The sequence below is a fragment of the Mya arenaria genome, chromosome 7, assembly GCF_026914265.1.
Source record: "Mya arenaria isolate MELC-2E11 chromosome 7, ASM2691426v1".
Classification (NCBI taxonomy): Eukaryota; Metazoa; Mollusca; class Bivalvia; order Myida; family Myidae; genus Mya; species Mya arenaria.
This window is the reverse complement of record NC_069128.1, coordinates 44,965,924-44,990,095: the sequence shown is the minus strand read 5'-3', so window position 1 is coordinate 44,990,095 and position 24,172 is coordinate 44,965,924. Positions and strand designations below refer to the sequence as shown.

The window sequence follows — 24,172 nt, the reverse complement described above, 5'->3', positions numbered from 1 at the left end:
AATGTCAAAACTTTCTAGTGGTTCATCTAAATGTTTTGAATATGGAATATGGCGACTGATACTTAAGAATATCACACTACATGTAATTTGTGGATACATGCCTCCATAAGCTTCAACTTACGGCCAGTTCGTTGTATACATTTTTTTATTTTATGGAACAAACTATGCCGAAATATTCCAACCTGTTAATCACGGGAGATTTCAATCTATATTTAAATGATGACAGCAATTGGGTTACTGATTTCAAAAGCTCTCTTTTTGATACGAGACTAGAGCGACACGTCGACTTCTACCCATACTGATGGAAACTGCTTACACCTGCTAATTACGGAAACAGTGAATGGTGTTGGGGTTCATTAATGAGAACCGGGTCCATATATCTCTGATCATTGTGTAGTGAAGTCAGTTCTTAGAATCCAAAAAGAAAGCATAACGAGCAAAACTGTATCCAGTAGAAACTTTCGGGAAATTAACCCATCAACTTTCTCCAATGACCTCAGCAAAATTAAAATATTCGACACTGGTATAAATTTGTTTTGACAAATTTGAACAAGAAATCATACAAGTATTGAACTGCCATGCACCACTTATTGGAAAAACTAAATTATGTAGAAAACAAAAACCATGGTTTAATGAACATATACAGTATCTCAAACAGCAGACCAGAAAGTTAGAGAGACTATGGTGCAAATACCGTTAAACTCAGCAGTTTGAAGCATTTAAAACATCAAAAAACAAACAGTTGTGAAATTAACAATGAAAAAAACCAGAGTTTATACCGAAAGGGTAATTAATGCAAAAGGGGACTCAAAGAAACTTTACTCCATGGTGTCTGAATTGACAGTAACTAAGTCTGAGAATCATATGACACAAGTGAATCTGACACTGTGCTTGCTGAAAATTTCGCTGACCTTTTCATAAATTTCTTTTATGAAATACGCAATTCGCTGAACAATGATGCTAGTTTCCAACCACAATGTAAGGATGTTGTGCATAGTGAACATTTTGAAGAGCCAAAATAAGATAAATAAGCTTATATGTGAACTCAACACATCATCATATGAATTAGATGTTCTGCCAACACACATCTTAAAGCAATACCTTAGTAACCTATTGCCAACTCTTAAACATGGTGTATTTCCGGCCAAATATAAACAGGCTATCGTAAGACCTCTTCTTAAGAAAACTGTACTTGATCAAGAATTTGCTAACTACAGACCAGTGAATAATCTATTATTTCTATCAAAACTTGTAGAAAAGGAAGTTCTGCTAAGACTCAACGCACACGCAGACAAATAAAACCTTTTACCAAAATATCAGTCAGCATACAGGCGACATCATTCTTGTGAATCGGCACTTCTGCGACTTGTCAATGATATTCTTGTCGGAATGGAAATACAAAAAGTCACCGCCTTGATCGCTATTGATCATAGTGCTGCTTTTGATACTGTTGATCACAACATTTTGATAGACGTACTTCATAATCAGTTTGGAATGTGTGGTACTGCGTTGAATTGGCTAGAGTCGTACCTAAGACCACGGAGTCAGTGTTAATACGTCTCTACCATCACCCCGTCCATTAGAATGTAGCCTTCCCCATGAAAGCTGTTTGGGTCTCTGGCTATACCTGACCTATGCTGGTACTCTGTTTGATGTCATTCCTCCGTCTATTTCGGTGTACGGGTTCGCTGATGATCATATCGCCCAAATAGTCTTTAGTCCGGCGTCTCCAATACATGAACAGCAAAATATTCATGAACTAGAAACATGTGCAGTTACAATCAACAAGTGGATGAACGCAAACAAACTAAAAAATGAACTCTTCCAAAACGGAAATCATTATGTTTGGCAGTAAAACTCAACTCAATAAATGTGTCACTACAAATATAGATAGTGCTGGTGATGCTGTACACCAAGAAAGCTGCATTAGATACTTAGGTGCCTTTCTTGACAAAACCTTATCCAATATAGATAGTGCTGGTGATGCTGTACACCATGAAAGATGCATTAGATACTTAGGTGCCTTTCTTGACAAAACCTTATCCTTTAAGGAACACTAGAAGCGTAAATGCCGCGCTGCAATGTTGAACATTTTCAGGTTGAAATGTATAAGATAATAATTTAACCAGAGCTGCAACCGAAATCCTATTACTTTTACTTGTTATCTCTCATTTGGACTACTGTAACCTTATATTGTATGGTATTTTTGAGATAGAGTTAACCAAAATGCAGCGCATCCAAAATATGTGCGCAAAATTAGTTCTTAATCTAGGCAATTATGGCGGGGCCAAGCACGCTCTCTATGATTTGCACTGGCTGCCAATAAAAGCTAGAATCAATTTCAAGATATTGAGAGTTATGTTCAACTGTGGTACTGGTAGGGCTCCTGCCTATTTGTCTAAGTAAATGTATGAGAGTGTTAGTCGTAGACAAGGAATAAGATCAGCTAGTGACCCTGGTATCAAGTTGATGTACCATTCAACAACAGAACAAGGTTTAACGAAATAATTTTTTGCACAATTGGACCATAACTATGGAATAATCTGTCATTGTATATTAAGCAGTCAGTGTATATAGATGTGTTCAAGAAAAACCTCAAAACTTAGTATTTTACACAGTTTTATGACTTGTTTTAAAACAGATTCGAATAAGAAATGTCTGATATTATACTTGATTTTTTAGCGTCTTAGAGTTTTTTTTACATTTTTTTATCGTTTGCTTTGACCAATCATGATTTTACTTGGTGTACATATATTACTACTTCAGTCACTTTTAATCTGATGAATGTTGCAAGTTTAAATATATTATTGTTTAATTGCTTTATATTGTTTTATATTAATATTTGGTCAAATGTCGGATATATAGAGTATGCATGTATTGTATAACACCATTGAATATAATGTATAGAAATAAACACGTTTAACGTTCAACGTTTACGAGAGTTTTATAGTCCAACAACGAGGTCTTTATGAGCGAAGTGTATAGTCCAATAACGAGCTCTGTACAATAGCAGTGTACCGTCCAACAATGTGATACGAACGAGTGTTGTGTACAGTCCAACAACGAGTTCAGTAAGAGTGCATCGTACAGTCCAACAACGTGTAATGCACGTGAGCAGTGTAAATATAACAACAAGGTATGTACGAGAGTAAGTATGTTCGAAAGTGGGGTTGTCAAACAACGAGGTCTCTTACGAAAGCAATATAGTCCAATAACGAGTTCTGTACGTGATGAATGTATAGTCAATCAACGAGGTCGATAGGTATGCAGTCTAGTCTAACAACCAGGGATGTATGTTAATGATGTATTATCCAACAAAGAGGTATTTACGAGAGCGGTCTGGCCCAACAACGAGATCATTACTAGAGTAGTGTATATTCCAACAACGAGGTATGTACTAGAATGGTGTAGCTCTACCAACGATTTCTGTACGAGAGTGGTGTGGCCGAATCACGAGGTCGGTACCAGAGTAGTGTACAGACCAACAACGAGGTACGCAAGAGAATGGTGTAGCCAAATATCCACTTCTGTTCGAGAGTGGTGTAGTCCAACAACGAAGTAGATTCGAGAACGGTGTAGTTCAGCAACGAAGTATGTACAAGAATTGTATTCTGAGGTCTTCTCGGGTTCTTTAGCATCATAAATAACTTGCATTTATTTGTCAAATATTTGATCTATACCTATGTTAATTACATTGTTTTCCCTACCCTTTTAGCTTCCTTAATGTCCTGATTTGCTTTCAATAGTTTTTGTTCGAGACCCCTCCTTGTCTGAAAGCATAAAGTCGAAATATGTTGGTAGTGGTTTGAATTATACTGTCAGTACACTAGAATAACGGCAATACTTTTTTCGAAAATGCACATAGTTTGACTGACTTGAAGGTACCCTTATACATTCGTTTTATGGCAAGGACTCATGTACAAGGTTGGTTTAAACAATACCTATGTTAAAAGAACATTTCAATGATTAACAAGGTAAGAGCATAATTTATAACTATAAAGGATTTCCTGAGGTAATAATACATGAAAGGTAAATAAGTGATGTATGCACAAAACAAAATAAATCTCGACAGAATTGAGAAAAGAAAAAAAGTTTATTAGCATATTATTGTACACGGTTTACTATATATGCTATACGTGTATATATGTATGTGTAACTGGTCTCACCTTTTCTGAATTATCGATATCTTGTTTCACTTTTTGCAGCTCACCACACAGTGCTTTCCTTGTCTGGAAACATTGGAAGTAATTTGATACATTTATTATATTTATCAATAACGATAATCAAATATCATCAACGTATATACAAATAAAGCTAAAGACCAGGCGTCAGTTTCAGGGACAATTTAAGACGAGCAACTTTCCGCGTTGATGAATTGGTATTGTGAACACGGGCCGAGAGTAAAATAGATGCTGCTTAATTAATTAATTTGAAACGTTGAATTCAGGTTAATTATATAAACCTATGTAATGATTGGAAATACCGACAATATAAATATAATTTGCAAAATAATGATGAAAAATGCACAGGTTAAGTAGAACATATTTTATACATTTTTTAACGATAAAATTATCTTTATTTAGAATATAAAAATCAGTTTAGAACGGAGACGCGTAATTTCATCATTTGTTGTGGCGGCCCTTTCGGAACAATTACTCATTATCGCATTAATACAAGACCTTATTTTGATAATACTAGATTAGAAGTGTTCAGTGCAATTGCAGCAAATGCAACAATTTAGTGAATATTACAGGCTACGGTAGTTTATTTGTTCAACCTTTTTTCATTCTTTGACTTTAGACAATAATGTGCCACATGCTTAATTACAAGTGGGACAATATTAGAAAATAAACTGGTTCGCTAGTACTACTTAATACAAATATAATTCGGAGCAAGATTGTATACACCGTTGTTGGGACATTATTTCACCAAGGATAAACATTTGTACTGATGTGAATTAAATTGTCATAAGGCATTGTTTTTCCCTTTTTTTATTCTTCAAACCCCTGTTTGTTGCAGCTCGTTTTAGAATGACATTCTTGTCTGAGACATAAAAGACAAAATAGAAGGCATATGGCAATAGCGCTCTTTAGCAAAAATCATTATATTGATTTGCATACAAAATAGTTGTAGATTTTAAGACATAAACTAACGCAGATCGACTACCAACTAAATAACTAAACTAAATCATACACTCGTACGCATATACACACATTTGCTTTTGCCAGGACTATTGCAAATACTGTGCCTGTATATATGTACGATACGAATCATAAATTATGATTGTGAAGTCTCAGTTTTCTACATTATGATTAATTTATGATTTTGTCTGAATATGTGTTCGAAGGATAGTTTTAAGTTATGTTTACCAAATTATTCTATCGGATTATAGACGTTGGGATCTGTTTTTTTTTAATATTGTCTGTTATACTCAGGTTCTTGAGCGTCATAAAGCGACGTCAATAACTTGTATTTGTCAAATATTTTATTAAATGGTGTAAAGGTTGTGTAAAACGTTTATAGTACCTTTTCAGAATCCTCTATGTCCTGTTTCGCTTTCTCTAATTCTTGTTCGAATATCTTCCTTTTCTGAAAGCATAATGGCGAAATATGTATTTGCTGGTTTAAGTTATTTTGCCGGTACACAATGAATGATGGCAATGCTTTTATTGAATTTTTTTATAAGTAGACGAAACATAATTTATCCAATAAATTTGTTTCATTGCAAGGACTACTGTTAATGGTTGACTAAACGTGTTATTTGTATATGTCAATGCTAAGAATCATAATTATCTTTATATAACTGGTCTCACCTTTTCGGAATTATCTTTGCTTTGTTTCACTTGTTTCAGCTCATCACTCAGTGCATTCCTTGCCTGTAAACATAGGAATAATTAGCTAAATTAACTATCAAGTATCAACAACGTTTACTATCATCATATAATATACAAATAAAGCTGAAGACTAATGACCAGTTCAAGCAACCAATAAAGACAAGCAACTTTCCAAGTCTTTCATTCTTAAATCCGATCAAGTAGAAATGATAACAGTTCAATATGGGAACAAAGAAGTCGTTAAATAGTTGTTGTTTATTGTGAAAATCGGCCAAGAACAACTAAGACGTTTGTTAAATTTAAACGTTCTATTATGGTTATTCAAACCTCTGAATTAATTGGAAATAGCGACATGATAAATCAAAGCTGCACAATTATGATTATAAATACACAAGTAAATTATAACATTTCAGTTAAGCGGCTAAAGTTTTTGTTCAATAGTATATTATCCAATAACCACAATAAATAACACACTTTACATACTATAACCAAATATCAATGCATGGGTATATTTAAAAAAAAATACATTATGATATACTGTTCCCTATAACATATTGGGAAAACAGTACTAATGCATTTTATGTACTGTGTTTTTCAAGAAAATATGTTTAAGTAGAATGCCGTGTTAAACTTTAACAAACCTTCTCTGACTGATCTAAGTCTTGCTTGATTTGATTCAACAGTGCAGTGTGCTCCCGCCGGGTCTGAAATTAAACATCCAAATATAGAACAGTATTTGGGCCTTTAAAAATAATGCACGGTTTATTTCCAACAGAAACAAATTTCAAATTGGTAAAAGTATGATATTATTATAAACAATGCTATACAGTTGCATTTAATTCGACATTCCTGACTTAATATTATAGTTTAATTGTATGAATAAATAAAGCATTTAGTGCAGAGTAATCGACATTTCAAGATTTAAAAATACTTCATTGATATACCGATTAACAATTATGTTGATGGTCAACTTGCATATTGGATGAAAAGCGACATGTTGCTAGTGAGAAATAGTTCATAACGGTTTAAAGCACAATGGCTCCTATCCCATATAAGGAATATACTACTTGTGTATTGAGTTCTATGTTATACATAACATGTGCGCGCGTTAATTTATACAAACCTTTTCTGATTTATCTAAGTCTTGCTTGATTTGATTCAACAGTGCAGTGAACTCCCGCCGGGTCTGAAATTAAACATCAAAATATAAAACAGTTTTTGGGCCTATTAATATGATGCTCGGTATAAATGTATTTTCCAAAAGAAACATATTTGGTTATTATATGATATTATCATAAAAAATGCTATAAAGTTGTATATAATTCGACATTCCCGACTTAATATCATAGTTGAATTGTATGAATCAATAAAGCATTGCGTGTAGACTAATTGATATTTAAAGACTTAGAAAATACTTCATTGATGTTACAATCAACACTCAACAGCGTTTTAATTAAAAGCGACCGACATCATACACTATACCTTGCATATTTTTGTAGGTGATGCGACAACATTGTCCAAATTGCCATCGTCACTTCCAGTAACTTCTTCTTGATGTTCACAAACTTCCTCCAAATCCTCAAACAGGCATTTTAGTATAACTTTATTTTCTTTACAGCCAAACCCTTTAAAGGTTTGTTTGTGTTTCATTTCTTTGAGATGGGATCTGGCATCCGAAACCTCTTTCTCAAAATGTCTGTGCATTAGGTACAAGTGCCCAGCCATATTATTGTCAACAAAATCATCAATTTTATTTTCTTCATCCTCACACCACTTGGTTTTCTCGTTACACGTCTGAGTAATACTGGAATGGGTACTCACGTTTATGTCATTTGTCTTTGTTATTCCGTGTATAATATCACTTGTCAATTCATCTACACGTCGTTTAATTTTATTTCCTAATTCCATACATTCTTGCATACATTTATCAGCGTGTTTTTTGTAGCTCTCCATGCTTTGTTCTACTTCATCTTTCAAAAACAGAATTTCATCTTTAACCTCCTTTAACACTGACTGCATTGTGTTGACTTTCTCGCAGTCAATGTTAACTACTTCATGCAACAAGTCAACAACTTCTTTTCCGCAAGAAAGATGTTCGGAATGAAGGCATCTGCCGCAAATCACGGAATCATGAATGTTACAAAGAAAGATAACTCTCTCAGTCGGATGCTGCTTACATCTTTCTTCTGTGATGTCCCGCAATATGACTTTTGGATTTTCAGTACCACCTTCATGCACTTTCACAGCCTCATGCATAATGAGAGTATGAGTTTGAAATATCTTTCCTATCTTGTGAATATTAACACATGTTTCTCCAAGGAATCCACACGTTTTGCAATATCCAACTGCATTTTCATTACAGCACATTTCACACCGAATCTGCTTTGATGCCATGTCAGATTCTCAAAAAAGTTCAAGATATAATCATAATAAACCAAAACCTTCTTCAATGTGATTATTCGAGTTGAGTTCTTGTTTTTAAGCAATCGAATAATTGATTATCATCACTATACCGTCATTTGATATTTTGTAGGTTATCGCCATCATTTGAGTGCAAGTGTTACTGAAAATAAGAACATGGAAATGACTATCAATGAGTTTATTTTAAAGCTAACTGCTACCTACGTTATCATTGGAAACAATTATTGTTAAGATCTCAACGCCATGCCAATGACAATACCAATCGCAAATCATAAAAACTTAATATGTGTTTCTGCGTTTCGTATTTTAGACTTTGTAACGTTCGATTCCCTCAAATTTGATATTATTATGCAAATATACACCCGTGTTTTAGATATTGGAATGATTCGTTTGAAAATGGCATGGTGGAAGGGTATCGGTAACAATTTGACTAGATCGATTGATACAGTTATGATTTATCTATAAATGTTATCTTGTCCCTGATATGTATCGAATAAACTCAACAAGCATCCTATTTAAGCTAATTGTATGTCAACGTCCCTTACAAATAGCGCATTAACCGTTAACATATTATTTACAGGAAGCTGATTGTGTGGTTACTCCATAACCAAGGAAAGGATAATCCATAACAGGATACTTACGAAACTCACAAGGCATCAACACTAAAAATACATATACTTATATATATTTAAGCTCGATAACTTCATTTCCAATCGCGTTTATATCCGAGTTAAAACGCATTTTGCATATAATTTTGACATGGCATGCGTACATTTTATTTGTATGAACAATAAGCAAAAAGGCAAGTTAGTTTGAATTGTACGTGTTTTAGGGGAGTAAAATGTTTGCAAACTGTATGGTAATAAGTATGCTAAGGGGCGAATAAAATGTTAATATTATTACAATATCCGCATTATGTGTGTGTAAATTTGGTGTCACGTAGGTCATAACGAGGTAATGGTAATTCGCATTTTTGCCCAGATTAAAATACATATTTAACATCGAATCGAAGGACTCCTTTTACACGAAGGGACATACAGTGATATTTTAGCAAAATAACTAGATGTATAATACAAACATGGATTTGATGGACAAATGTGTACGGATTATAAAATTATACAATGACTTATTATGCAAGCTTAATCTAATTTAACTGTGCTGACAATTTATCGATATTGTTGAATGCACTTTAAAACAAGTTATATAGATCTATCACATTATAAGTAAATGAAATATACTTCTGGCTGGCAAATGCGCATGTTATTTCAATCGATAAGTCGATAATATTCATATAACGACCTAGTTTTTATCCTACATGAACGATGGTTATGCACTTACTACAATATTGATTGAACAGCTCCCCACAAAGGACCAGTTCTCATACGTAAACAAAAGTGTTGTCTGCTTCGAGTCTATATTGGTGTAAATATTGATTTAATAGCGTTTTTCGTAATATTGTTATTGTTTTAAAGTGAGTTTGCTAGTAATAGTTTCAATTATATATGTTTGTTTAGTATAACAACGTTGATGAGTCTTTCACGAATTTGTTGTTGCGAAAACACTGTTAACGAAATATTGAAAGTAGAATTCATTTACAGCAAAATCGAAAAAATTATCGAAAGTAGACGTATTTTTGGAAAGTCCACATCAAAAAGGTCTCTTTTTAATTGTTATTCTTTATTTAACACATTAAACATATTGTTCATGGACTTAATTTGTTGAACTTCTTTTAATAATTATACATTGAAAACTACAGTGCGAATTGTTACTTCTCTTACTTCTAATTACATTCTGCTCCCTCAGTTTGGGCTCTTAATACTTCTGCAGAATGTTAAACATAATAATACATTATACTGTACATAGTAGTTCTTGAATAAATCTTAAATCGCGCGTTATCCGGAGATATTGGCGTCAACAGCGTAGCACGCTCTAAGAAGTGTCGTTATCAAACTGTTTAACCATAAATGGAAGGATAAATTTTCTAGGATATATTCTTTGCTCTTTTTGAATAAGTTTACAGACTCCACCATACCATGTCCGATCAGTCTACGAGATCAGGCGCTTAAGAACTTGTGCACAATATATTCATTCCGTATGATTAAGCATCACAGAAACAAGCCCTTAAAGGCACTGTACACCAGATTGGCACCAAACAAAAAAAAGTTTTTTTCTGTAACGAATCTCAAGACAATTATTTAATAAAATGTTGTATTCTTTGATATCATTATTGTAAAAAATACCAAAATGTAAAAAGAAATCGAGTCGAAGACCGGGTTCGAACCGGTGTCGCCAAAATTGCAGTCCATTGTTGTATCCACTGTCCTAAGAAGGCTTACACTAAACGACCGGAATATTCAAATTATATACCTAACTTGGTAATATCACGTGATAACCTCGATTAACCAATCACGCATAAGGAATGAATTCTACTAGGTATACATACCTAGTAATCTTTTCAGCGGTAATGAGAAAAATGCGTGTGTATAAATGAAGTTAAAATTATATGATAAACACGTTCATTTTATATTCATTTGAAGATAAGTTGCAAAACAATTACTAGGAAAACTTGTTGATATTTCCGATATCAAATTTATCAACTTTCGAATTACACGCCACAGTTCGTAGTCGATCGTAGCGAGCATCGGAGTTGCTCATTTGCATAATTTGCATAAAGCGCCCGTATGTAAACAACCGATATATAGCGTCTTCCTTTCAACTAGCGACTTGATCAAAATAAATGTCTTCTTCCAGTGACTCTGAGGTTTGTGCCCTATTTTATTTTTATAACTAAGCAATTATTAATTGCTAAGTTATCAAGGAACTTCCTTTTTATTCTTATATTTACTTGTTTCTACTATTATTCAAAATGGCAAGTCGAACTGAAGTGGGTGGGGTAAAATGGCGCTGATATTGAATCGCGTTCAACCTAGAACGTATTCGAGATTATGTTATTGTTTGGAGCCATGCATATAAGTTATTAAATGTCGATGTGTATTTTTGGAACATTAATATGATTGATTAACCTTTTGACTCGTGGAAAAGGCTGAAACTAAAACCATGTGATCTGGGGTAAAATGGATGTTTATAAACAACATGTACATTTTTTATTTCCTATTTTCAGACACCTCGAAGCAGTCCTTCATCCCAAATTGATGTAGAGGATATTGACGAGCCTGGTCCGTCGATTCAAAGACCACGACAGAGCCAAGCAGGAAAAAAAACGTAAGTTGATAATGTGATCACCATAGCTCATATTTTCTTTTATTAAATTGTAGCATTTAATATTAAAGCTGCCTTCCCACAGATTGACCAGTTTATTCATCGTAATGTATTGGAATGAGCCATCATATGCTCAAATGTCTAGAAACCAGTGAAATGAAATTGCTGAGACAAGATCACACATCAGTTTTTCATATTTAAAGTATAATTTACCTCTGAAAATTGATGGGAGTATTGCTAATGCATTAGAAATGCACCAGTCATTTGTAATCACCCCCCCCCCCGGTCCGGGAAATTTCGGGGACATTGACTTTCGGTCCACCCAAGCCTGGGCAAAGTTTCCCCCCTGCAGAGACAATCTGCTGGTAAAACCCCCGCCAAATGCCCCCGCACCCAAGGTACCCTAGATAAGGCCAATTTCCCGCTAAATTTGGCGTGAAGTCAAAACCACCGCAGTCACCCGAGGCTGCAGGGCCACCTGGAAAGTAAAAACACGGCGCATTTCCCCGGATATCCCAGGTATACCCCCGGACCTGGGAAGGGGGGGGGCGTGGCTACAACTGACTGGTGCATAACCTTGAGATAAGAATTAAAGTATTCAGCAATTTTCTTATTTGAGGACATATACGTTATAAAAATTCAAACAGTCAATCCGTGAGAGAGTGCCCCAGGAAAACTGCCATTGCAACTAAAAAAATGCACCCTTTTACAAGACATTTAACTTGAGTTGATAAGAGAGTTTAAGAAGGTGTTTATGGCATGACAGCACCTTGGTTATACTTATTATGTTCCCGTTTATTACATATGTAAATTATTATATCAATAAGCTGATAAGTTAATTATACAATATTCATGTTTATAACCAGGTACTGTTGCTAGGCGTGGCAAAGGCACAAGTGCTGGAAGAGCTGCCTACAAAGGTAAAAGGCAAGCCACTAGAACTCGCAGGTCCAAAACACCGGCGATAGGGAACAACAGCGAGAAAGTTTCAGCGAAGCAAAAAGAAGGGATGAAGGTATGTTATTTTTAATTTATAATGATAATTCATTACAGTACAGACAACTTATGGAACAACCTTCTTGCTGTTCAACAGAATGCATTTGTTTGGTGTTTATTATTTTCAAGTATTTTCCATATTTGCGATTGAAATATGAACATGTTAGCATTATTTTGGAATAAATGTAAAAAAGCTGAGCAATATTGCTTTTCAGCCAATCGCTATTTTACAGTTTCAACTTTTAATTGTGATTTTATTGAATTGAGATGGAGCCAGGGCTCATGCTGCTTGTTTTAGCAGCTCTAGCCCCTGGAGGCAACCCACCCGAAGGTGCTGGGCCTCAGCCCGAGGACGGGAATATAATTCCCAGCTGGTGTATGTGCGGAAACTGCCGGGACATGCCCACACAAAGGGAAAGAGTTTGTTGTGACCGGGAAGCTTGTCTTTCTCATACTGCTGTACGAATCATATGAAACTGAAATTCAACATAGATCTAAGACATGCGTGTAACTAATTGATAAAAAAGGTAGACAATTCATTAACATTTTTAAGCTTCATTTATACTTATGATGTTGTAAATTTTTCAATACTGCTATATTGAATTGCGGGCAGGTGAGAAATATGGGCAGTGTTCTTGTTTAAACAGTTGTTAGGTATTAAATGCTGGCAAAGTTTGTCTGTATACTCAGTAAGTAAGAGTACAAGTACTCTTGCTTAGGTGAGTACTGAGTTTTGCTGTCTGAGTACTAGAAAAGTTGTACTGAGTTAAGAATGGCTGATAATAACTTGTCCCTGCATATTTCTTATTTCAAATCTTAGCTTAAGTATCTGTGATTAATGCCGCTGACTTAGGATATACCTTTTCTCTTTCAGGACTTTGACCTCCTTGTCCTGAATGAGAGGGTTCTGGCCCTTGCCCGTCTAATGAGGCGAGACATCCTCGTTTTTATTGAGGAGGAGGACCTGCGGAGAGCCAACCGCCACCAGGCCTACAGGCAGTTCATTCTATGGACCCACGGATATTTGGGGGCTGGGGATAGAAGAGTCATTCCCTCATGCTGTGTTTGGAGGATCAGGGAAACCTTCCCGGATCCATATGGACAACATACTGGCGTTGTGCCAGGTAGGGTGCAGTAGGGCACACATTTGCGTGGAATCACAGTAATCACCAGGATGACAATTTTCCTCCTTTAGCCGTTTTCATCTTTATTGTATTCAGAAACTTAATATATATATTTTTTGCAGTTGATCTGTTCGATGTACAACTGAATTTATGTAAATAGTGTGATTGTGATATTACTGTTTTGTTAACTCTTGTCTTTTAGCGGGATTTTCATCAAATATTTTACTGTAAATTCAACAATTTCAATCCAATATTGATGAAACATGGTCAGAATGATTGTCTGCATTATTTCTTGCATATGTTTTAATATGGGTCAACCTGGGTCAAAATCTAGGTCACCAGGTCAAATCTTAGGAAAAATATTTCCACATCATAAATTCAACAGAATACTGAAAACTATGTACCAGTAAATCAGTTTATTTGATTTGTCATCTTTACTCAACGTCTTCTAACCGGTCCTTGCAACTTGGAACAGACAGGACACAGCAATATATCAACCAGACTATAGATGCATAATAGGGACAAGTTAAAGATGCAATCTTACTCCCAAATAAGATTTTACACAATTAATACAATTGTTTTGGTATGTTTGTAATATACGTGTATGTATTGATTTTCAATAATAGTGTCATTTAAAAATGAATGACAAAAAAAGAGATAATAACCAAAACACTGACATTTTCTGATGATTACAAATACATACTAGTTTTAAGGCACTTGACAAGTTATTGATAGGAACATGGAATCATGTGGTCAACATAGTAAAAAATCAACTGTATAATGTCAAAAGTATGGTGTAATAATTGACCCAAGATATACTCAGAACATTTCTAACAACACGCCTAGTATGACTACATCCTTTCCACGAAGAGATTGGAACAGGTCTTGTTGGTGAGTCTTCCAGTATCGGTCCACAGAAGGTACAAGGTATGTCCGCTGAATTCGGAAGAACTTTGAGGCTGATGGAAACTTCAGTTGCAGCATGTCTGCCCAAAGTTCCATCTTTCCAAAGTTGTTGCCTGAGAGGACTGTTGTTGCAGAGATAAGGAAGTCGCCGGAGAAAACCCCTCTGTTCAGTGTTGGTTGGGAGCACCAGCGTGTACTTCTGTGGCCTTCCTGACATACCTATCAGTAGATAAAAAAATGAATTCAAAAACTAATTTGGTGAGTATCATACTAGGGGTAAACTATTCAGTTACCTGCAATGACAGCTTCATAAATGATAGCAATGTACATAATCACAATAAATATAATTTTCAATACAGTGGTGGATCTTCAATTGGGATAGGGTTGTGCCCCCACCCCCAAAGATGAATGGCGAAATTACATTTGTAGATAAGTTAAAATATGTCCATTTAAACGATGCTGAAAACAATTATTAATAAGGATCAAAATTCACAAAATGTTTAAAACGTGTCATTTCAATTAATCAGTTAAAATAATGTCCAAGCCCATCCCCGTTATTTATTAATGGATATTCACTACTTTATCCTGTACACACATTACATAACTTGGCAATCTACTTATATAAGTCTTGAAGTTTGAAAATTCGAAACACCCTGTTTACCGCACTACCTCACAGGTATGCCGGCATGCCCCTTTCAATCAATAGGTCTTATCCATTCTATGATGGCTGCAGCTCCATTAAAGCTCTCCTGCATCTGGATGTCTTTGGAGCCACATATCTGACAAGTAGAAACTTTCATATCTGCCAAAGCTAGGAGCTACATAGCGCATCAATATCAGCTTCATTTACGATCTTTTTCTGGCCAACTGCAGGACTTGCTACCTCAGCTTCCTCACCATCACTTTCTGCAGCCTCTTCCTGACCAAATACTGCTTCTTCAAACGTCACATCAGGGAAGTTTTGGAGGTTCTCAGGCCTAAATAACACCAAATTATACAATCACAATTTTGTAGCAAGAAAGTGTATTGTAATGTTCTCTGTTTCACTTATTACTATCAAGCAGCATGATGCATAAAAAATGCACAAATCATCAAAGTCACCACTATTTCAAATCAGTCAGTCCCTTACAAGTTTGTGTTTAGAGCAACAGTCTCAAAATGTGTGGCATGGAAGGGTAAAATATATAAGATTACGTGAAATTTCAGATTGTCATTAAAAAGAATACTTTGTTTACATCAGCATTCTTTTTTAATAGAAACATGTCTAGGGTCAGATAGGGTCTAGTTGCTTGAAACACAGTACTATATGGAAAAAAACCACTCAAATTAAACCATTTCTGACACGACATCAATTTTTCGGTTGGGGGGGGGGGCTGAACCCCATCCGAAAAAAGGTTGTGCCTTTAAGTAGGGCCCCGTCTTACACGTCATACGTCTTGCACCTGATGCCACTACTCTACATATTTCAAAAATTGAATAATCAACATCTCTTTTACTTTCTCGTTTATGATCTTTAAAGCTGCATTTGCACAGCATGACTGAGAAGACTTTTTTTATTTTTTGCGTTGGAATTCAAGTCGAATTTTGACTTAATATTTGGAATATATATCTCATGAGAGTTTCCTAGCAATTGAGATTTGTTCTATGGCAAATTATCTTATATGACTCAAATGATGATATAATGTCAAAAAACAGCTGATCCTGGGACTTAAATTAATACTGTAAAATAAAAATGTAAAAACTGTCAATCTAACGAGTGCAGCTTTAAGCTGTTGTGAACATGTGTTCAAAGTAAATGAGTAAGACTTTGCTGTCTTTTATTACATATATTTGAACAGTTCAAGTTAATATCTTTTCATACTTTTCATGCAATAACTGTACTTACAGTACACTTGACATGTGGAAGTCGGGTTCAAAATCTGGATCATCATCAGCCTCCTCATCAGATTCTTGAAGTGTGATGTCAATAGTGATGCTGCAAACCAGAAATGCATCAATTTCTTTAAAAACTATTATTTCAATGCACTGGGTTATTCACTTCTAATAACCATTGATAAATGCAATTAAATACTAAAAAGAAATGTGGGTTCACAGTTCTATGTAAATAATGTATTATTATAAGATACATATTTATTAAATAGAGACTTTTTGAACATTGTTGCATCTGCTAAAAACTTACTCAAATGGGTCCAGGAAAGACAAAGATTCCTTCTTTTTCACATCTCTGAATGGCCTCATCACAGCCTTTGCAGGGGATTCTGGTGATTTCCTTCAAAGTAATATTACCAATTTCATCACAAAACTGATACCGATCCAAAAGTGACTAAATTTATGTATCCAAAATGAATACAACTTTAAAATCAAGAAGTTGTTCTATTATTCTAAGGTACCTGGTACAAGAAAAATCAGAATCATTTAATCATAATAAAATAATTTTGTTATTAAAAGTAACTCATCTAAAGATATGGTTTGTCAAGACTTGAACTTACTCAGCTGCACTCTGAAGACTTTAATTCCTCTAGCCCTGATGTAAGAATGTCCACTTCACTGAAATAGTTTAAACATTATTAACAATAAAATAACAGCCACACCCCTCCGGATTTTGATCACCAAAGCTAATAAGTAAGGAAAACTGCTAATTATCTATGATGAGTAATGAGTTCTAGTATTAAAACAACAAACTTGATGAAGGTGAAAACCCTAATCATTTATATTTATAACTTGTATATAGTTTTGTATATATACATCATTCACATTCTGTAAGTACAATACAAGATTACATATAATATAAATGTAAACACTAGTCATGTAAATATTTATTGTTAGATATCAATATTGTAGATTTGCTTTAACATGTAAAAAATGTATGAACTAATTAAATGTTTTGAAAATAAACATGTTCACTAAGCAGATGTGGCCCACATACACAGAAAGAGAAAGTTAAATATTAAAAGTTGTTTTTTTTTTAAAAAAAAACAGGCTATAATTCAGTCTGAAAGATCTTGTTTAGCATCAGTAATTTGATTAAACGTCATCGAATTTCTAAACAAAAAGCTAAGCATACAAAAAATATCATTTTTAATGGTTTCAATCTTTGTCAATGTTTTAGTTTAAACACATAATAAGATTTGATAGTGTGTTTTGGGCATTTCCATATAAAAATCTTTGATATTTGCATTTTCCTAATTCGGAAAAGATTCTCTTAGATTTAATTTCCTATATATACTGCTTGATGTCAGTTTTAAGATATATAATGAGTTTGGTGTCTTTAATGTCTATCAAAGGAATTGTTTACCTGCTGGCAATTTGTGATTCAGGAGCTGAGACTGAAGGGGTCTTTTCAACATCTATAAATGATGCACTCGCGGGGGTGGATGTTAGCTGTGTGCTTGTCATTTTACTCCTTGTATCAGCTTCAATTATACCGGCATAGCTAAAAGTATTATAATAGCATACTTGGTTAATATGAATCTGCAAATCATAAAAGGTTTCACACTTTAATATAAAAATATAGATGAAATTGTAAATTATAAAAAGAGTTTGCTTCAAAAGCATTCATTACCTTGAAATTCACACCAGAACTGCATATTGACAATTGGGAAGTTGGGTAAAATTTTGTGAATATAGTTTCATCAATTGGATAACAAAAGCATTGTTTTGAATGTGTTCTTGAGTTTTAAAATTCCTCCATAATTAACATTTTCTGGCTCGTCTACATTTATTTTTAGGTGAGCCATCCATCATTTAAATACTAGATATGTTAATGCATGTTTGACTAACATCAATTGAGATTATTTCTATGTTGAATTGTAATGATTGACCATTATAACTTTTGAATGGATTACATTTTATAATAAGGCCGTTTTGACATGATATAATATAATGATATATTTTAGGAAAGTAAAAACACCTAAATCATACCATGCTATGATTATATATATAAATTTAAGGAATAATTAACCTTCTTATGAAATTACACATTGCAATGCAAATAATAAATGCAATTTGTTCTTTTCATTTGACTTGCAGAACTTTGCAACATAGAAACATGTAAAAGAGATGTCATCTTTCGGGCGGGTATACGGACCCCATTCCCCAGAATAAAGGGTGCACTATTCCTCCAAAATGTTGGATAAAATTCTGTTCCATAATCCAAAATAATGGGGCAAAATGAAGTCACAATTTATAACCTTTCCAACAAGAGTTGTCACAGTGTGAGTGCACCGCTTTTTTAAGATTGAAACATACATGGATCACTGTGATTGTGATATCAAAATGTAAAACCTTAACCAGAATGTATATACTGTATACCCGCCCGAAAGTTTGCCGAAAGACAGCCAGAAATAAATAACTGAGGTTTACAAAATCGGTGACTAAAGTTAAAACACGAACCTGTCGAGAAGGTGTTTTGCTACATCGCCGTCAGTTTTCCATCCCATCGGAAGTTTCAAGGCTTTCCATCTACTTAAATGAATACCTAAATAAACTCTTGAAGATGACATTTATTTTACATTGTCCTGTCTTCGCCGTTTTCTGGTCGATTCAGTTAATCTTGGTCGTCCTCTCTTTCTCTTTTCCCCAACGTCCATCTTTGTTATAAAATGCTGACCTCATTATTTATAACTATCACGTGATTGTCTCCGTTGAATTCCGTAGGCTTTCGGAACTGCTCGCAATAACTCCGAGTAGGCCATAGCGGATTTTTTGGTAAAAAATAAATATGGTCTGATAATCGCGTTAATATCGAACCATCGGAGTGGAAAGACGAAATTTCGCACAACGCTAAATTAAGGATGCCTTTTCACGACAGTTGTGTTATTTTTGTGTTTTATAAACTAATTTCTCGCTGAACGTACAACTTTAATGGAAAAATATGAAAAAAACTCCTAAAACTATATTTATTGTAAACTATGTGGTACTTCAGTAAGAAAGTTTTAATGCATTGTACACATCGATACCAAATTTATGTCAGTTTTCGACAATTTTCTTTTTTTCCCGCTATTTCATCATACGGAGTACAGCCCCTTTGAAATGTAAAGCATGACAGTAAGTTACAGATAGCTCCTAGAACTGATATTCAAAAATATTACGCAACTTTAGCTTTTAAACGTAAAGCGTTTCCGTTTCATATTAATCAGGCTTTAGAACGTTACGAAATGGATGATTCTGGAAACTTTACGAAATGTTTTATAAAATTACGGACTTATAAGGTTACACAAGACAGTATTATACAACTGAGGTTTCAGAAAACCCCGTAAGACAATTCCATTGAGGCTTAAGAGTGTAACAAACAACATCCAGCTATGGAGTTTACGTTCTTTCAGTGCAATTAGAACATTTAAAAATATATTGCAAAAAGGTACATTATTTTTACTTTTTAAAATTATATTTTAAACCATTCAAACAGTCAACCGAAATCAATGTATACAAGGTAAAATGAATCGCCTCATAAATACATAAAGCCTTATTTCTACGCTATAACTTACAGCGAGACGATTTTATTTAAACTCTTTTTAGAGTATTCATCGGTCTGTGAATTGCAATACAAACAATTGATCAAGTACGGGTATAATAGTATCGCTCGGGTACACTTTTCAACACATTCAATAATTTGACAGGCAATCGATATGAGTGAAAGCTTGACATTGCATTAAAGAAAGTGCATGATTTTATTGTTGAGATATAAAAGCTTTTGGAAGAAATCAGCTGTGACGATTATTCAAATTTTTAAAGGTGAATGTATACGGTTGTTTTTAGTTAAATAATTTGCTTTATTCGTAATAATGGTCATCTACAATCAATTGTGATGATAAGTGAAAAGAAACACCTTTAACAATCAGTGTTTAACATGTTCGCCCTCTTGTCGCGAAAACGCTTATATTGAAATGGCAGAAGCAAGCCATGATACTTAACAGAGACATTTATATCAACAGAATGGCAACTAGCCACAAATTATCACGGTGATATGTTTCATTGATAAAAGCTTTTATTTACCATATTCAAAATCTGACGCGCCGTAATTGTGCACGTGTATTCATCACTATATTACATCTTTAAAAGTAAATAGTCGACGAAAAGTACATGCCAAGTGCATTATAAACCTCTAGTCAACTGAATTTATCACTTTTAAACTTTTAAAAAAAAATCACATTGTACGTCATTATTGGTCTGGGGATGATGTATTTTGTTGCTGAATCGGCAACTGTGTCGCTACTAATGTCATTATACCTATGTATCGTATTATCTGAACATGCATATAAGTGATACGTCTCCTGTCTATCCCCAGGCAAATGTTCAGTTCTGTTTTCAAATGCTACTGAGTTCCATTCCCTTGTTACTTCCATTTGTCCCTTTTTAAAACAGCGTGCTGGCCATATTATTGTTCAACGTCACAGCTCAGCCATTCATACATCTCTAATTAAAATATGCTACTAAAGTTTACCTTTTGTTTATTTTTCTATTTAAACGTAATATTGCCGTTTAATCTGTATCTATCTCAAAAAGATTAAGTATAGGTTATTGCTTAATATTGTCAGAACATTTATTTCTTTGATCTTATTGATTTAAAATAGAACCTGACACTTTACCTACAATCATATCGGTGTAGCCTGATACAGTTCAATTATCGACATCACAAGACTAAGATAAGTCGGTATGGTATAATGTTCAATAACTGACATAAAATACTTAAGATAAGTCTGTTTGGTCTTAAACAGTTCAATAACCGACATAACAAAGCTAAGGTAAGTCGGTATGGCTTTATACAGTTCAATAACAGACATACCGTAACCAATGTAAGTCGGTATGGCCTAATATAGTTATACAACCGACATAGCATACTTAAGGTAAGTCGGTATGGCCTAAAACAGTAAAATTACCGAAAAAAAACATATCCAAGCAAATATTATGTAAGAGAGCCTTACCATTATGTAAGCGATTCCAACTATCAGAAAAGATAATACTTGAAAAACCCCAAATTATATGTCAGAGACCCAAACGTTTAAGCCATGAACCTCAACTATTAGGTAATGGGACACAAGCTATTATGTCATTTACAACTTGTATGTCAGAGACCCAAACCATTAGGCTAGAGATCCCATCCTTTAAGCCAGAGACCACTTTTTTGTCAGAAACTAGTCTGTAAGATAAATTGAAAAACTATCATGTCAGAGACCACGACACTTATGTCCCAGACTCCATTTATGTTGTAAGACACTCCACATATCATATCAGAGTCCCCAAATATCATGCCAGAGAAAAAAATATGTAGTAGACTCCAAGTTTACGGCCAGAACTATCATGTCAGAAACCCAAACTATTTTGTCAGAGACATCAACTCTTATGTCCTAAGGACCCATCTTAAGGTCAGGTACCCATATTTTAGGCTAGAAACCCAAATATTAGGGCACAGACCCCAGTAATAATGTCAGAGACAAAAACAACTAGGTCAAATTCCTTAAGTATCATGACAGAGACCCTTAATATTAGTCTAGAAATCCTAAATATTTGGCCAGAAGCCACAACTGTAATGTCGGAGATCAAAACTGTTATGATAGAGACTCCGATTAATATGTAAGTTACCTCCAAAACACTTGATATACCACCACCAGTATGCATGTAACGTGATAAAATCTTGAGATACCCCAAAAAGTATGTAGGTAACTCGGAAAAAACTTGATACCACAAAAAGTTTGTATGTTACCTCCAAACAATACTTAAGAGATCACAACTTAAATGTGAGTTACCTCCAAAACCACTTGAGATGCCCAAATAAGTTTGTAAGTTACGTGATGAAACACGTGAGTTAACCGAACTATTAAGTCGGATAACCAAATGTATATATTAGTCACATCAAGAAATACTTAAGGGACCCAAACTAGTATTCATACTTCTCACCACGGGGTTTAACCTATTTCGGACATCGCCGCGATTATAATAACATTGGACGTTTTTAATATAATTTTCACTATACGCCGCGATTGAAGCGGAATGCCAACCTTGTTTTATCTCTAATTCCCCCCGCGTTCCATCGCGTCGAGTCACCGCGATACGCGGCGTTTCGAAATGTTAATTAACGGTTATTAAGATAGCTGTTCAATTTCTGAAGGCAGTTTTTTTAACCTCATACAAACTCATCCCGTTATCTACACATCATTGTTTGTACTCAAAACGTAGTTTAATCTCTAACAATAATGCTTTGAAACAGTGAAAGTATTCAGACGCTATTGTTGCCTTGTTCGAAACAATCTTAAATTTCGAATTCACTCGTTAAACGTGTGTGATTGTAAATAACCATAGATTGCTTTAATGGAATTATAAACATACTTTAACAAACACTCAATAGTCCAGCGACACAAGTGTGGATAATGAGATTGTTTACCCTCGCATTTGAGTGAAATCAATTTTGAGCACGGTTCAATTTATTTGTATACTATCTTAGCGATAGCAGCAGATCAGCGCGGCGATGACTCGCACCACAGCGTTTGTTACCGCGGAATATATCGCCGCGATTTTCAGAGATGACGCAATCCCTGCCGCGCAGGCAACGCGTGTTTTTGCTAAAAACGAGTTGTCGGTAGTGTAAGTAACCTCATAATGTATATAAATTTTGAAAGTAATGTTTTTTACCGAAAAAACCACCGACTTTATCGGTATTTACTTGTTCGCGGTAGACAATAGAAGTGGGTTTTAAGACTATTTGGGTATTTGTGATGTCTGATTACACTTTATTTTTAACATGAGTATCACCGTTTTTCAGTTTCCAAATACAGCTCTAAAGCATTGATTTATAGCGTCTGGTATAATCATTTGATATTCAAAACTCCACGAACTTCATCGTAACAATATTTATAGAGGGCTTTTAAATTATTAAAGGCAAAACGCAAAGTATTCCTCATATAAACATAAAATATAATGACAGACGTATTTCAAAATATAGTCAAGATACAATACATAGGCAGATCACGCAACCATATGATCACAATAATATGCCATACAGCATAAAGTCTTAAATGACATAAGTATTACCTGTAATACATCACAATTCTTCTCCTTAATTCCTAATATTTTAAACACATGAACAGCAATACTTTAATAGATATCAATATTTTCCGATTTGTTAATTTGTATTCTTTTGAAACCATTCAGGTCATACAATGAGGAAAAATCTCAGGTAAAGGAGATCAGCCGGTTGTGAACAATGCTAATGTAATATTATACCATTCTGTTGATTACATGTAAAACAAACTATATCTCAAGATCTTGTCCTTTTGTGCAAACTACAACCAAGCTTTTCATGATAAAAGACCTGACGGGTTTAATTACAATCTCAATTTAGTTTGGTACACTGGATTGAATTAAAACTCGTCATGCTGATACACTCCTACATTTCAGCTGATTAAACAATATCATTATTCGAATACAGTATATACTTACCGAGGTAATTTGTAAGTTTAAACATTACATATTTTACAACGATTATAAAGAAAGTTTTGATTGCTTATACTAAGTCACTCTCGTTGGCACAATGTTGCACGAGAGTGTGGTCTTGTGTTGGGGAAAACGGAGTACCCGGGGAAACCCACTTGTCCGGCTTGGTGACTACTAACCAAACTCAAGTGCGCCAAGTCCGGGAAACGAGCCCGGGTCGCCTTGGTGAGAAGCGAGTATTCT

At 34.5% G+C, this 24,172-nt stretch overlaps 3 protein-coding genes across 6 annotated transcripts in view; 1 reads left to right on the top strand and 2 right to left on the bottom strand.

Annotated features, from left to right (window-relative positions):
* Window positions 1-23,667, bottom strand: part of LOC128240322 (myosin-11-like) — a 60,092-nt gene extending 36,425 nt beyond the window's left edge. For all 4 annotated transcript variants that reach the window (XM_052956917.1, XM_052956918.1, XM_052956920.1 and 1 more), the window contains exons 1-8: window positions 23,528-23,667; window positions 7,317-8,397; window positions 6,958-7,020; window positions 6,476-6,538; window positions 5,814-5,876; window positions 5,527-5,589; window positions 4,167-4,229; window positions 3,708-3,770 (exon numbers count right to left, since the gene is read on the bottom strand). In XM_052956917.1, the coding sequence (XP_052812877.1) occupies window positions 3,708-3,770; window positions 4,167-4,229; window positions 5,527-5,589; window positions 5,814-5,876; window positions 6,476-6,538; window positions 6,958-7,020; window positions 7,317-8,228 (1,290 nt within the window). In that variant the 5' untranslated portion in view covers window positions 8,229-8,397; window positions 23,528-23,667. The remainder of the gene's footprint in view (window positions 1-3,707; window positions 3,771-4,166; window positions 4,230-5,526; window positions 5,590-5,813; window positions 5,877-6,475; window positions 6,539-6,957; window positions 7,021-7,316; window positions 8,398-23,527) is intronic.
* Window positions 12,840-13,608, top strand: LOC128241174 (P2X purinoceptor 7-like). Its single transcript, XM_052958137.1, has 2 exons — window positions 12,840-12,929; window positions 13,345-13,608. Exons 1-2 carry the CDS (start codon window positions 12,849-12,851, stop codon window positions 13,606-13,608), a joined length of 345 nt encoding a protein of 114 aa, XP_052814097.1. The 5' UTR covers window positions 12,840-12,848.
* Window positions 13,996-19,668, bottom strand: LOC128241173 (uncharacterized). The gene is made up of 6 exons (XM_052958136.1): window positions 19,012-19,668; window positions 17,796-17,971; window positions 16,680-16,769; window positions 16,386-16,475; window positions 15,398-15,477; window positions 13,996-14,719 (listed from the first exon to the last, which is right to left on the bottom strand). Exons 1-6 carry the CDS (start codon window positions 19,087-19,089, stop codon window positions 14,364-14,366), a joined length of 870 nt encoding a protein of 289 aa, XP_052814096.1. The 5' UTR covers window positions 19,090-19,668; the 3' UTR covers window positions 13,996-14,363.
* Window positions 23,668-24,172: the final 505 nt, after the last annotated feature.